This window comes from Temnothorax longispinosus, chromosome 1 (genome assembly GCF_030848805.1).
Source record: "Temnothorax longispinosus isolate EJ_2023e chromosome 1, Tlon_JGU_v1, whole genome shotgun sequence".
Taxonomy (NCBI): Eukaryota; Metazoa; Arthropoda; class Insecta; order Hymenoptera; family Formicidae; genus Temnothorax; species Temnothorax longispinosus.
Window position 1 is genome coordinate 2192177 of NC_092358.1, and position 14811 is coordinate 2206987.

The 14811-nt window shown below is 38.2% G+C and overlaps 4 protein-coding genes across 4 annotated transcripts; 1 reads left to right on the forward strand and 3 right to left on the reverse strand.

Moving 5' to 3' along the window:
- The first annotated feature begins 211 nt into the window (after window positions 1-211).
- Puml (pummelig) lies at window positions 212-3782 on the forward strand. The gene is made up of 7 exons (XM_071774570.1): window positions 212-704; window positions 1244-1323; window positions 1406-1612; window positions 1980-2312; window positions 2396-2513; window positions 2591-2777; window positions 2862-3782. The coding sequence occupies exons 1-7, from the start codon at window positions 673-675 to the stop codon at window positions 3111-3113; spliced, it is 1209 nt and encodes a 402-aa protein (XP_071630671.1). The 5' UTR covers window positions 212-672; the 3' UTR covers window positions 3114-3782.
- LOC139810764 (uncharacterized) lies at window positions 3726-5210 on the reverse strand. Its single transcript, XM_071774610.1, has 3 exons — window positions 4935-5210; window positions 4261-4852; window positions 3726-4176 (listed from the first exon to the last, which is right to left on the reverse strand). The coding sequence occupies exons 1-3, from the start codon at window positions 5066-5068 to the stop codon at window positions 3847-3849; spliced, it is 1056 nt and encodes a 351-aa protein (XP_071630711.1). The 5' UTR covers window positions 5069-5210; the 3' UTR covers window positions 3726-3846.
- A 4169-nt stretch (window positions 5211-9379) lies between these two features.
- Window positions 9380-12077, reverse strand: LOC139816941 (uncharacterized). Its single transcript, XM_071784788.1, has 4 exons — window positions 11669-12077; window positions 10365-11220; window positions 9813-10235; window positions 9380-9713 (listed from the first exon to the last, which is right to left on the reverse strand). The coding sequence occupies exons 1-4, from the start codon at window positions 11771-11773 to the stop codon at window positions 9682-9684; spliced, it is 1416 nt and encodes a 471-aa protein (XP_071640889.1). The 5' UTR covers window positions 11774-12077; the 3' UTR covers window positions 9380-9681.
- A 153-nt stretch (window positions 12078-12230) lies between these two features.
- Window positions 12231-14724, reverse strand: Spindly (spindle apparatus coiled-coil protein 1 spindly). The gene is made up of 6 exons (XM_071784288.1): window positions 14348-14724; window positions 13733-14021; window positions 13538-13667; window positions 13150-13459; window positions 12819-12975; window positions 12231-12727 (listed from the first exon to the last, which is right to left on the reverse strand). Exons 1-6 carry the CDS (start codon window positions 14614-14616, stop codon window positions 12359-12361), a joined length of 1524 nt encoding a protein of 507 aa, XP_071640389.1. The 5' UTR covers window positions 14617-14724; the 3' UTR covers window positions 12231-12358.
- Between the last annotated feature and the right edge of the window lie 87 nt (window positions 14725-14811).

The following is a 14811-nucleotide window of genomic DNA, read 5'->3' on the forward strand; positions in this document are numbered from 1 at the left end:
TTCGGGATGATTTTTTATCAAAATTGCTATTTCCTAGATTTCTATTGCGTTTTCTATGGAAAACGAAATAATCCCGATGGGAATCTATTCCAAAAAATGTCCATACGTGTCCTGCTGCAAAAAGAGCGAACAAAAAAGGCTGACGAATATCGCGCGGAAGACAATCCCCGAAAATGTCTCCTATCCTATCGAAAGAAGCGCACGTTCTCCGGCTGAAATATAATCATTAAATCGGCCTGTTTTCCGAGCATCGTCGTCGGAGCGACCTCGCGATTAGGATCTCGAGCGAAGAAAAGATCTGAAAAGATCTCCGCGGGCGCGGACACGCTCCAGAAATCGGCGCGCGGGCACGCACGCGTTTCGATATCAGCTGATTCCTCCCCACCCCGCCGTCGCTTAGCGGGCCCCACCGCGCGCCGCGTGCACTGTCAAGAAACTTGAAAGCTGAAAGCCGCGCATTCGCCCGAGGCCCGAGCGAGCGTGGCGAGCCGTCCTCTGCGTCCATTCAGATTCGGACGCCTCCGCCTGAGATAATAGTATAGTATCGCGCGCGTTACAGCACACGCGCGAGTTCTTCCGCATTTACAACCGACAACAAAGGGGAACCCGGTCGCGCGGCGGCAGAGCGGCAAGGAGGTGCCCACCGTCGTCGTCGTCGTCGTCGTCGCACCCATGGCAGACCATGAAGTCGTCGAGGCGAAAAGGTGAGAGAGAGAGAGAAACCGACCCAGCCTCACGCGACCGACAGCCTCCGTCATAGATTCCGTCACAATTACGTCGCGATTTTGAACGTCGCGATCGTATCGCGGCGTTACGTCATGCGACGGATGACGGCGGATCGCCGCGCGAAGAAAGAACGGGTTGAACGCCGATAAAGATGACCCGAATCGTTTTAACGATATCCTGGACGGTTTGAAAGATTTAGTTTTCGGTCTAGTTTATCTGTCAGGCGTCTCAAGGCCGTCTGCTCTTGGCTCTTGATCTCTCGCGGTACACGTGGCCGACGCGCGGACGGGACTGACGGGAGCGCAATAATAGCAAGTCCGTGATATAACGGCTATTAATACACGCGTGTATATACCTGCCACGATGCGGAAGCATGACTTGACGCAAATCTCTATCAAACGTTGATTCATCTCAATTTCGTCGATAATTGAGATGTAATTGCACAATGCGAGATGAGCTTGTACTCTCTCGCTTGGCTCATGCCAGGAAGGAAATGATTGAAATTTTGTCCCTTCAGCAGCTGGATTTGGGGATGGTTTAGCTGGTCTGGATCATCCTCGACTATGTTACGCTCGGCGGAGAAGAAGATTCTGTCGTGTAAGTAAGACAAATAACAAGATAAATATCAACATTCTCGAACTTGGACCGATCAAAACGCACATTGATCGAAATGTTGCAGGCTTGAAAACAGCGTATCGCGGATGGTTCGTCGACATCGGGCCGGTCGTGGGTCCGGCGGACAAGATATGGACCATTTCGTTGAACGAGGAATCGCCGAAGGTGCCCATCGTTTTGCTACACGGCTTGGGAGCTGGTGTAGCATTGTGGTGTTTGAATCTGGATGCGCTTGCATCCCAGAGACCGGTGTACGCCATAGACCTGTTAGGTAAGAAATAAACATTTAAAATATAGACATTGACCTCCTAATTGTATCTGTGATTCTATCTGTAATTTATGTACCATTAATGACATTATAATACAATGTAATCTAACTATTCAGTTCTTTCTGCTTTTGCCATTATTTCATCATTAGCCACTTGAAAAATATGTGACTCATCTGCATGACTAATCAAATCACTGAACTTTGTAACTGTATACCTAATATAAATATGTCAACACTTGATATATGGATACCTGTCAGTTTCTCATATCAAGATGCACAAACATTCAAATACATTTAATAATTTATTATATGAAGACTACGTGTATCTGTGTAATACAGCTGTGTAATACTTGATATTTTTGATTTCTAGGATTCGGCAGGAGTAGCAGACCCGTTTTTAGCAATGAAGCGCAAAAAGCTGAAGAGCAGTTAGTACGCGCTGTGGAGGAGTGGAGAAGAGAGATGCAGCTGGAGAATTTTGTATTGCTGGGCCACTCAATGGGTGGCTTTCTTGCGGCATCTTACGCTATGCAATATCCTGAAAGAGTGAAACACCTCATACTGGCCGATCCATGGGGCTTTCCCGAGAAGCCACCCGATGCCGTTGCGAAGACAACGAACATACCGTTCTGGGTTAAAGCCATAGCGTTTGCGGTACGGCCTTTGAATCCTTTGTGGGCAGTTCGAGTTGCTGGACCATTTGGTTAGTATTACCATGAAACATACGTACACAATAATGCATACTCATTGTTTTCACGTTGTTGAGTAAAAATCTCGTATCTGTAGGACAGTGGTTCATTGAGAAGACGAGACCTGATATCGTGAAGAAGTTTACTCCCCTATTGAAGGATGATACCGCTATAATTTCGCAATATATACATCAATGCAACGTGCAGACACCTTCGTAAGTTGCAAACTAAACGACTAAGTGTAATTTAAAAATATTAACCGCTATAATTCTATGATGTATTCGATTCACAGAGGCGAGAGCGCATTTCACGCGATGATGCAAGGCTTCGGATGGGCAAAAAATCCAATTGTTAAACGAATGGACAAATTAAACGATGATATACCTATAACATTGCTTTATGGCAGTAGATCATGGGTTGACAATTCAGCTGGTGAAACGATTAAACAGTATCGATCTTCGTCGTATGTTAATGTTCAGGTAAAGAATTAATTAAATCACGAGGTACTACGTAAAACGGATCAACTTGCAACTGTCTTTACATAAGATGAATTTATTATACAGGTGATTACTGGAGCTGGTCATCATGTTTACGCGGACAAAAGTGAAACCTTTAACAAATATGTACTGGAAGCATGCGCTTTAAGTGATTCGATACCTCACTTAACATCGTCAAATTTACGTTCCTCTGTTAAACCCATAAACGATCAAGAGATAGATGTCATAGTAAATTCACCCAATGAAGCGCTCGAAGACCGAGGGTCAGAGGAAAAAAACCTGAATACGTCAGGATCATCGACAGAATCAAAAATTTAATTAAAATTTAGCGTGGAATATTCTCATGAAAAGGGACATTCCGGTTCTGCTACCTGGTACAAAGAAACATATAGTAAGCATAAGTATATTGTGATGGAAGAACGCGTGTGCGAGATATATTCAACATACGAATGTATGTTCATGGCGTGACACATATCAGCTTTATGTAATTTATAAAATGTAATAACGTAAAGGAGCGCAAACTGACGGACGTTGGTCGCGTGCTGATTGACCGTAGATATATTAAGATATGTGTATATTAAGATTGCGCGACAAAATCGTTAATATATTCCATTTTTAATTTTATGGAAATTATGACAATGTATTACTGCAAATGCGCGAAAGTGTTAGAAGAATAGTGATCTTGTCATAAGATATCATTTTTAATCGTTGATTAAATACAATCGGTTAAAAGTCTGTATGTAAAGCATGCCGTAAGAAATTTACATAAGTCGAAAGGAATCAAATGCTTGTGAGGTGTAAATAACTATAATGGAAGTTTGTGTACATTGTGTACAGTCTTAACTTTACTAACACAGGCCATAGTAGTGTCTAGTGAAGAGTGAGAATTCTTATTGTTATTGTTATTAATTGTATTATCTTACAGCAAGATTTTATGTATATTGTACAATACAATTTATTATTAATAAATTATTTATTGTACATACAGTCGAGCAATAGTATTATATTTATATTTAATAAAAATTGTTCTGAGAGACAAATGATTTTGAAATCATTTTCGCGTCTCATCCTCGAAATCGTCGATATAAGCCTCGATATCGTCATCTTCGTAATCAGAGTCTTCGTTATCTATTTCTTGTTCAAAATTATTTAACCCTTTATCCGATCGTTTCAACTTGTGTCTGCGTTGTTCTTCCCTTCGTCTTTTGATTAGAAAATCAGAGAAGATCTTTCGTTGCTCTTCCCGGGTTAGGAACTCGACGACTTCTTTTGAGACTGGGTCGCGAGGGCTTTTATCTATATTATCGCATTCATTCGTAGTATTCGCATCCAACATCCGCCTTTGTGCAGTCTTTTTCGCCTTAGACACTGAACTGGTAATCTGCAACAATTAATTAAACGTAAATTATATTTCATGCATTTATCTCTTATCAATGAGAAAATTCAGAAACATAAGATAGATTACCTGGGACATGATTTTGTGATGATCCAGTCCTAATACATCGTGTCTCATCACTGGCAACCGTATATAAAATTCATCTGCCTCAGAATCGCGATTTGCAACCGATTCTTCCTGTGAAGTCCGATCGATACTACTAATACCGGAAGTGCCAAATTCTTTGTCGCACCACAAAGGGTCGCTATCCTCTTCGAAATTTATCATTGCTAATCTCCTCTCGACTTCCTTCTCTGCAAAATATTGCTTATTTTGAACAAACTGGATAGGCGGCACTATGCCTATAACACGAAGCTGCGACAGCTCGTGCCGGATTATCCTGGCGCACTTCTGCAACGCCTCTTGATCAATTGTGGCATCGTCGTTATTAGGTATGTAAAACACATTGACGTATTTAAAATCTGGAGTTATTTTCACGTGAGTAATCTCCAAGTTTCCTCTTATAATATCGGACACTTCTCCCATCGACATCATGTCTGTTATATGCTCCATGAAAAGTTTGTCTCGCATCATCATTTTGCGCCTTGTAGACAGACAAGGCAACTTCTCGGTCGGATTGATGTTCACACTGCGTAAATCTATGTTTGTGTCGTACCACTTTCTGTAACGTAAAAATACTGCTCGAAGTTGCATTTAACAGAAGTCTTATAGGAGCATACATCTTTTTTATTTGTCTCACTTACCTCTTCGATTTACGACTTCCACTGATTATCTTTTTCATGAATTTACTTTCTCTGTAGATATTCGAGCACACGCTGGACGAGCTGATACACCTGGATATTTGGAGGCACGTAATAAAAGAACGTGAACTCTGCATTTTGACCGTCACTACAATATTTAGCCCGGTTTCAGCACTCACACTTGCACGTTTACGTGCTGTTACAGCTGATTGAGCTCATTGACGTCATTGAGCTGATGACAGATGCCAGATGCAACCATTTTTAAGTGTCAGTTTCAAAACATTTAAGGTTGTACCAAGTGATATTGTGACATATCATCATGAGTACGTGTTCAATAAAAACGTGTAAAAACGATTCTCGAAAGAATAAAAAAAATATTCATTTTTTTCGGAACCCCAACAGAATTATTGATTATGCTAGGTCTACAATGCGAGTCGTAAAGTCGTGAGTCGTAAGAATTGACCAATCACAGTCGATTATTCTCCTCAAATTCGATTGTGATTGGTCAATTCTTACGACTCGCGACTTTACGATTCGCATTGTAGACCTAGCATTAATCCGGATAACGACTGGTTTAATCATATTTCTAGAGGAAGAATAATCAGCCCTTGTGTCGAATTATTTGAAACAGCGAAAATTATGGAAAAAAAGAGACATTTTAGTGTTTAGTGTAACATGGCGACCATAAGTAAAGTTATATCTTTTTGCAAAGGTATTATGCTCGATCCAACTGGCCAAATTGTATTGATCACAAAACGCTACGTTTCGACCGCAGATTTCGGTCCTTTTCAAGCGTATAGAAACAACTCATTAGAGGATCTATTCTGTAAAGGCCGAAGCACAGACTTTTGTACAACATAAGAGGTGCTTTGGCTTTAATTCTTAATAGTTTCATTGTCGTTATATTTTCCCACGCTCTGACGTATGAATAACAGCGTGATTACGAGGGAGGCAATGGACGCGTTCAGCAGACACAACTGTTGAGTTCGTCTTATCAACACTCTGCGTCGATTGGTTGGTTCTAAAAGTAAGAGCCAATCATGTTCGACCGCTACACTGAACGCGACCAATGTGGGGAGCAACATCCGCGCGGCGCGGCGCGGCGCGTTCGGAATACCTACTGCCACCTCCTTGCTCATCATGCTTTCCTGATACATCAGGAGTAAATTTCCGTGGTTTCGCACCGCGAAATTTACTCCTGATGTATTAGGAAAGCATGATGAGCAAGGAGGTGGCAGTAGGTATCCCGAGCGCGCCGCGCCGCGCGGGTGTTGTCACCGCGGCGCGGCGCGCTCGGAATACCTACTGCCACCTCCTTGCTCATCATGCTTTGCTGATACATCAGGAGTAAATTTCGCGGTGCGAAACCACGGAAATTTACTCCTGATGTATCAGGAAAGCATGATGAGCAAGGAGGTGGCAGTAGGTATTCCGAGCGCGCCGCGCCGCGCGGGTGTTGTCACCCCACATTGCCTCCTCGTAATCACGCTGTTATTGGTCAGAGCGTGGGAGCCTACTGCCCCTCCTATGCATACCTGCCAACGCTCTGATTGGCCGTAGGCTGGGCATCCTCGTCGCGTGCCCGGCGCGCCGTTCCAATGGCGATGGGTAATAGTGGGGGTAGACGTGCCGCTGCTCGAATATCTACTAAAACCTCCTCGCTCAACATGCTTCCCGCGTAACAGGAGCGATTTCTGAGGACTCCAAACTCGAGATTCTCGCTTTTCTCATATAACCTAGAATTCTTTTCATAATTTTTATGATCTTTCAAACGTTTTAACGAATGCATAATACATTCTTCGCTATTACTTATTAATAATTTAATATTAAATTAATATGTGTTTATTAAATTAGTAATGTAATTATATTAATTACTTTTTCTTAAATGATATATGTATGAATAAACTGCGAATGCATCGCAGTGCTCGTGCTTGTCGCTGCGGAAAAGTAAATGCTCTAAAATGCGACAAACGACACGGATATATCTCGAGAAATACGTTTATTTTAACATTGTAACGTATTCTTTAATGCGAGGCATGCTCTCTCGAACAATATTAGACACTAAAAAGTTTTTAAATGCTGCTGCATAATGTTAGACAACGAGAAAAAGGTATAGCCGCGAATGCCGACGAGCAACGTTGGACGACAAATTCGGAGCTTCGAAATACGATAACTAAATGAATCGCGAAAAATACGTTTATTTTAATATGGTTATGTATTCTTTAATGCGAGGCATGCTCTCTCGAATGTGATTAGATGATAAATAATTATAAAATGCTGCTGCATAATGTTAGACAACAGAAAAAAGGTAGTGGCGAATGCCGACGGGCAACGTTGGACGACAAAGTCGGAGCTTCGAAATACGATACCTAAATGAATCGCGAGAAATACGTTTGTTTTAATATTGTTATGTATTCTTTAATGCGAGGCATGCTCTCTCGAATGTGATTAAACGATAAATAATTATAAAATGCTGCTACATAATGTTAGACAACAGAAAAAAGGTAGCGGCGAATGCCGACGGGCAGCGTTGGACGACAAAGTCGGAGCTTCGAAATACGATACCTAAATGAATCGCGAGAAATACGTTTGTTTTAATATTGTTATGTATTCTTTAATGCGAGGCATGCTCTCTCGAATGTGATTAGACGATAATAATTATTAAATTAATTTGGTGCCAACAGATAATCGCTCACCGGCTGATCGAACGTTTCCCGACTCCCGTTGCATTGCTTTTCTGCAGTCACGCGTTTATAAAACGCAATTCAACATTTTTTTAATTGGAATGCAAAGCAGAATTTAAACACGTAAAATTCAATAAATATATTAAGACAAACATGCAAAAAAAGAGAAACAAAAAAACTTGGCAATAATAAACTAGAAATAATTTTTATAAATTATTAAACAATTTATTTTTAACTTTAAATTATGAAAAGAATTTTATATTATAAAATTTTATAATTTAATTTTTTAAATAAAAATTATATATTATATTATAAAATAAAATGGAGCAAGAAAGGAAGAGGTGTGGTATTATAACAAATATGCAACCACTTTTTTTGTACAAATATATTTATTGTAACCCAATGTATGCAGGGCTATGTCTGATTATCCAAAGAGTGTGCATTTGTAGGAGTCTGCTCGTAGTGAATAATAAACCGAAACTGTGAATCAATGCCAACACACAAAAGCGAGGCAATTGTAAAGTGTAAAATATTATTTAACCTTCAGTGATCTCATATATATATCCAACTCGTCTTCAGATTCATTTTGATCATTGCACTCATTAGACGTAAGAATGGTTTCAGGGGCTTCAGAATCAAAATACTTTTCTTCTTCATCTTGATTTCGTAATTCTACATTATCATAAGCTTCATTGTCATCTACAGTGCTGAAAACAAATAATAAAAGTATATAATATAAAGTAACTGTTGTATTTAAATTTCTGAGAAATATCATAGCTTTCCATTACTTTTATAGTTGTTATCAGAAATTGTAAAACAATACATATGGTATAAATATCTTTAATTTAAATTTATTTTAAAAATTATTATTTAATTTCTATCTATTATATTTGTGTATTAAGAGATATACGTATATTTTAGTATTTAATCATATAAATTTATTATAAAAATATTATGTTGATAATAAATTAATTAAATTTATATTAAAATATTCTAAAAGGGTCTATAAATATTTATAGATTCTTTATATTATATTTATTGATTAGTAACATATACCTATAATCAAAATCTCTATCTTTACCATCCAGGAAACTCTGATACATGATACTCTGATACTCCGATACGTTTCTTGTGCGTTGACCCACGTTTCGTTACACTACGTTAATTACCATACGAAAGTCTTATGCGGAGGCTCACACTAATGACATAACGCCAAATTGAAACTGTACCTTCTTGCACTTCTATGTGTTTAGAATGAAATTGGATATGTATATTCGGGTTTTGACTTTTGACAGAAAGATAATAAAGTGCAATTGATGCAATTGAAAAAGACTTACAAAATGTATGTATTTTATACGTTTTAGGACATATTGAAATATTGTGAAAAATATTTCCGCGCAGTAAAGGGTTATGTGAACCGCAGAAATTTAAATTCTCAAAAATGGCAAAAAGAGAATAGAATTAGTTAAAAAAGCGGTACTATCAGTGAAAATTTTAAAATTCCGATTTCAAAAATTTTTAGAATCTAGGACGAAGAATTATTATATTATTTTTATATATTAGATGCTCTATTAATTTATTTTTCTCTGAATTATGCAACTTTTTATTGATTTTTTTTGTATTACACGAATATGTAACTCGAAGCAGGTTTTAGAGCCTGATAAGACTTCTGACAAGTATTTTTTAGATACTTCGGTTATCGTTAGAGGAAAAGGGATGTATGGATGTACACGCTCCATCTATACAAATTATAAGAACGTAAGATAATAAGTAGAAAAATGTTTTATAAAAATATTTCATTAATCACATACAACGGCATACTTTAGCTATTATATGACAATGCAAATTAAATGGCAAAATACAAAAAAGATGTTTTAAATATTTCATTTTATAAAAGGACCTGAAAATTTTCGAGAGCACTTAGAGAGCAAAACTTCACCAACACACAGTACAGATTATCGACTAACTAGACAATAACAAATATTCTTCTTAATATATAATTAACGTAAAAATTAAAAATTACAATGTTATAGTATCCGTCTTCTTGCGTTTCATCAAACTCGCGCTTAAAACCGTTTCTTCTTTCCTGCAACTAATACTGAAACAGAAGTACATTTAGATTAGACAAATTAAATACAGTCAATCAAAGAGTGCCGTGAATGCATGAAATATTATTATAATTAAAAGGATCCTTTACCTTCTCTTTCTTGTATAATCTCCTTTCTCCTATTTTTAAGTTCGGGGGGCAAATTTTCGATCATACTCTCAATAAAATTATCTAAAACTAACGATCTGGTCATCGATACTACTGGCTTCCTACAGACGGGACAATCTCTCCGTTTTTTATTCCACGTTTTTATGCAGTGATTGCAGAACGTATGCGCGCAACCTAATGTCGAAGCTTTCACAAATAATTCCGAGCATATGGTACACGTCAACTGCTCATCCATAATGTCGCTCACTTTTCCAAGAACGTTTTCCTTAATATTAGTCTCCAGAATATTTTGACTTATCGCAGTCAGATCTATCGTATCTATTATTTCATATTCCGGAACCTCGTATTGATCCAAATTTAAAAATATACACTCTGATGTACTTGCGATAGTTTCGTTTGTGTTTGCTGAAAAAAAAAAACCAACGATTCAGTAGCGAATGATAAATTGTCAAATCAAAAAGTACGTTATTAAACAATAGCATTATCTAAAACAATCTGTGTATTTGTATAAAATTTGTATTTATTAGAACATACCATTCAATATCGTCTGCGAAGTTTCTGCTTTTGCTTCCTGTTCCTTTAAAGCTTTCTCCGTTTCTTTCAATCTCGCTTCTAACATGATCTTCTCGTTCAATAACTGGGCCTGAATATCTTTCTCTTCCTTTACCTTGTTCTCCATCATCCTTCTCCATTCTGCTTGCTGCTCCTCTCTCCATTTCTCCATTTGATCCCTCATTTTTACCTCTAACATCTCTTTTTCTTGTTTGCTCATGTCCAACGCTTCTTGCCACTTCTGCTTCTCCTCGTTTAGCCTCACTTCAAACTGCAGCCTTTCGTTCTCCAACTTCTCCAATAACTGAGAATACATGCTATTCAAATGTCCTTCCTGAGCATTACACGCCTTTATTTTATCTTCCAATGCCGTAATTTGTTTTAATAAATTCTCCTTGTCGTCTTTAGCCATGGTTTGTTGCGTCAACAGATCTTCGAGCTGTTGCTTTAATTCGATGTGCTCTTTTTGCTTTGTTTCAAGTTTATCTTTAAGCTCCTTCCTCTGGCATTCTTGATTTTCGGCAAACGTTTTCTGCTTTACAAGAACAGTGTCGAGTATCTTTTCGTCTATACGCGGCTTCTTAGCACAATGATCTCTTTCGGCAAAAGTAAATTGATATTTGAACATTTCATTGGGACTAAATTGTATCTTGTCACCAGGGTAGATTTTTTGTTCTATCCCGGGACGAATGGCAACGTCGTTGACAAATGTTGAGGTAGAGCTTACATCCGTAATCGTCCATTCGTCATCGCCTCGACATTTAAAGACACAGTGTCTTCTAGATATACTGATATCCAATATAATCTCGTCATTGTCTCTTGCGCGTCCAATTTTAAACTGCAAAAAAAGAGAAAAAATTATATTCTGCAGAATCAAGATGTTTGACAACAAGCCTTACAAAACAACATCGTAAAGTAAGTCGTAAAGATACCTATCTTTGGCTACTATCAAAGTGACGCTACAAATGCTTTGGAGCGTTCTTCTTCTCTTTCTTTCTTCATTGAAAGAAAAGAGAAAAGGAATGCTTCGAAGCATTTGTAGCGTCACGTTGACCGTAGCCTTTGACATGCGTTTAAAAGATACACGATTTATTACACACATTGATCGTATGCATTGAATTTTTTTAGGTATCGACATAGGCCTGTTCTTTTCGGCTGAACTTCTGCACGGTTCATCTTTCCTCTTTTTATTTTCATGTTGGAGAGAAAAAGATAAAAGATGAACCGTGCGCAAGAAGTTCAGCTGAAAAGAACAGGCCTTGTTCAGGCAGGCTATGTCTTCTTACTTCGTTTTTGTCAATACGTATGTAGTCGTTCGTGTCAGTTTTTATTAAAACCGGCTCGAGAATTTTCAACTCCTCAGATCTGGCCCTCTTCGAGTGCTCCATCATTCAGCAGTTTTACAAACACCTTAATTATATCGCCTCACATATATAATCGGGGCTGCGGACAACATAATAAAGCTGTGTCACTGGTGTCTCGCGGTGTAGTGTGAAGATCTCGATTCAGACGCTGTCACGTGGCTTCGTAATCTTTTTGCAGGACACAGTCCTGATAATTCTCGCTGTCACCGACTAATTCAAGAGAAAACGATTCTTCGCCGACAAACAACAAGCGGAGCTAAGGAGCTAACCGAGCAAGCCTGGTTTGAATGCAGCAGAAAAATTTACGTGTACCAACGTGCACGTACTACGTACTTCGTAGACGACGTAGACTGTCGATAGTTGTGCCGACAGGCGAGTCCTCTAGCGAGAGAAAGTGAAATTCGCGGCAGATTTAACTCTATTGATAGAGGCAGAGAGAAACCTGATAGAGGTAATGGAGCAAAACACGATGTTGAACACGTGAAAAGCAATAACTTGTATATTTCTTATTAAACTGCTTAAAAAAATACATCTGAATCTTATACACATAATTGTTCCCCTTTATTTCGATAATTCTATTTCTAAGCAAAAAGTACATTTGAAATTGAATCATCATGTATCATTCTCAGTGTAGGATATAACGGGATAGTCGCGTTGTTTCGCTTGTTTTTTCAAAGGTTTACTCTCGACGTCTTTACTCTCGGCGTCTTTAGTATCGTCAGCGAAACGTACACAAACAGGTCTTTCAAATTCTTTCGCGGAATCCCCTACTACCGGCTCCTTTGTCACCTTTGTTGAATCTCCTTGATGTGTATTATTCTCCGGCATGAATATATCGGGTGTAATTCCTGAATCACCACTGGTCTCTTCAAAATTCACGTTACCAGAAATTTTGCAACTCTCAATAGCTTCAAGGAGGGCTTTGTTATCATCATTTGTCTGTTCCGCTTCCAAGTGCGCTTTTATTGCCAGAATTTGAGTCTAGAAAAGGTAGAAAAAAGAGATTCTATTAAAAAAAAATCTCAAGTAGCAAAATATGATCTCTTTTTTGCTTCCAGAGATGGATACTCGCCTCCAAAGACATTGCTTTCGATCGCCAACAACGAAGCTGTCTCGAGATGTTATGGTTCGCTTCCTCTTGCACTAGTATCTGCATAGCTTGCCTCTCGATTTTTTCATTCAACTCCATGATCTCTTTCCCCTTCTTGACTAACAATGATCGAGCGTAACTAAAAGATACATCTTACCGTTACATATATCATACATTAAACCAGATTTATTAAATAGAAATGTTTTCTTAGGCCGCATTCCGATATTCACTGCCAGTATCGAAAATCTACGGTATGCGTGGCATAAAATATAGATTTTCAACGCTGGCAGTAAATATCGGAACGCAGCCTTACTTAAAGCTGTCATCTGTGGATTGCATTTCTTCCATCTGATTATTTTTTATTATTTCAGACTTCAGCTTGTTCTCAAGTTCGAAGATTCTTCTTTTGTACTGATTCAGAAGATCTGCGTTCTCTTGCAACGTATCAATTACATCAATTTCCCATTTTCTGGCCATGGCGTTCTTCTCTGCCCTCAGAAGCTTGATTTCAGACATTTTTGTATTCAGCATTCGCTTTACTTCATTATACTTATTCGTGAGCATTTTCATTTTATCCAACAACAGTTGCCGGCGATCTTCGACTTCGGCAAATAGGGAATTACCTGGAAACATTATACAATTTTAGAAAAATCTATAAACAATTAAATATTGCATTTTCATTTATTAATTATCATTTTTACCTTTACACGTATCGCTGGCAGGAGTCACTCTTGACAGTTCCAATTCCTTAAGACTCGCCGTTAATTCTCTAGCAGTTTCCTGTGCGTTTTCCAATGCCTCCTCTTTTTTCAAAAGCTGCGCCAGCGTCATCTGTTAAGATATTACTAATTAACTTTGCGTTACAATCAACAAATACAAATCATAGCTCGTTTTACCTGATAATTATTGCTAAGCTCCTCATTCTGTTCCTCCAGGTTCGCAAGTTTTTCCTTCAATTTCTTCACATTGTTTTGTTCAGTGCAGAGAAGCGTAGTTAATTTATCAACACTCTGTTTATATGATACTAAAGTTTCTTCCGTGGCAGGTTCTTCCTGACATGGTTTTTCATTTAGCACATATTTTCTCAGCTCATCCTGCATCTTCCTAATTATTTCCTTATATTTTCCTATGTTTGTTTCTAGATCAGCAATCTGATTTTCATATTCTTGTTCAGCAGCTGTGTACCTAATGTATAAAGACAACATATGTAGTTTCTTTTCATTAAGGCTAACGTAATTAATATGTAATAAAATTTTAGTTGAAAAAATAAAAAGAATAAAAAAAGAGTATATGTGTAAGAGTATTTAAAATTCATCTTTTTAATATTTAATACAATCAAAGGCATTCAAAAAGGGCCATTATTTTTCTAAATAATAATTGAACGGCGAACAGTTGATTTTATATACAAGTTGTAAGCGTCAAAATTATAAAAGCTCCGGAAACAAATGCTTGTTTCCACTTTGTACAGGTGGTTAATTAATTTTTACAGGAAAATCCCATGGTCCCCTTACTTTTCGGTTGTCTCTTTTCGCGTTGCGTCTACCATCGTCATGTATCGCGTAAGCTTTTTCTCCAAAGCCTCGTTGGACTCTTCAAGATCTCTTCTGACCGCATCGCTGGCCTCCAGCTTCATACGTAGAACATGCAACTCCTGCCGATAGCTCTCGTTCTCTTGCTTCAGTTTTTTATAGTCATCCTGACTTATCAAGCTCTCCTCCAGATGCTCTTCGATTTTCGTATCATTCGCACTCTCACCGTACAACTCCGACATTTCGGCCATTTCGCACGTGGTTACTCCTTTCTTCCCCTCAATCGTACGGACGGGTACGGTTTAAATTTTGTTTACTGTGACGTTTGCATTCATTGATTGGAGCATAGATATGTAGAGAGATAGATTCGGTGATTTCGGTGTTGCGTATCTCTGTACAAATAACCAAGAGAGAGAAAGAGAAAAAAAGATGAATGATTAGAAAGA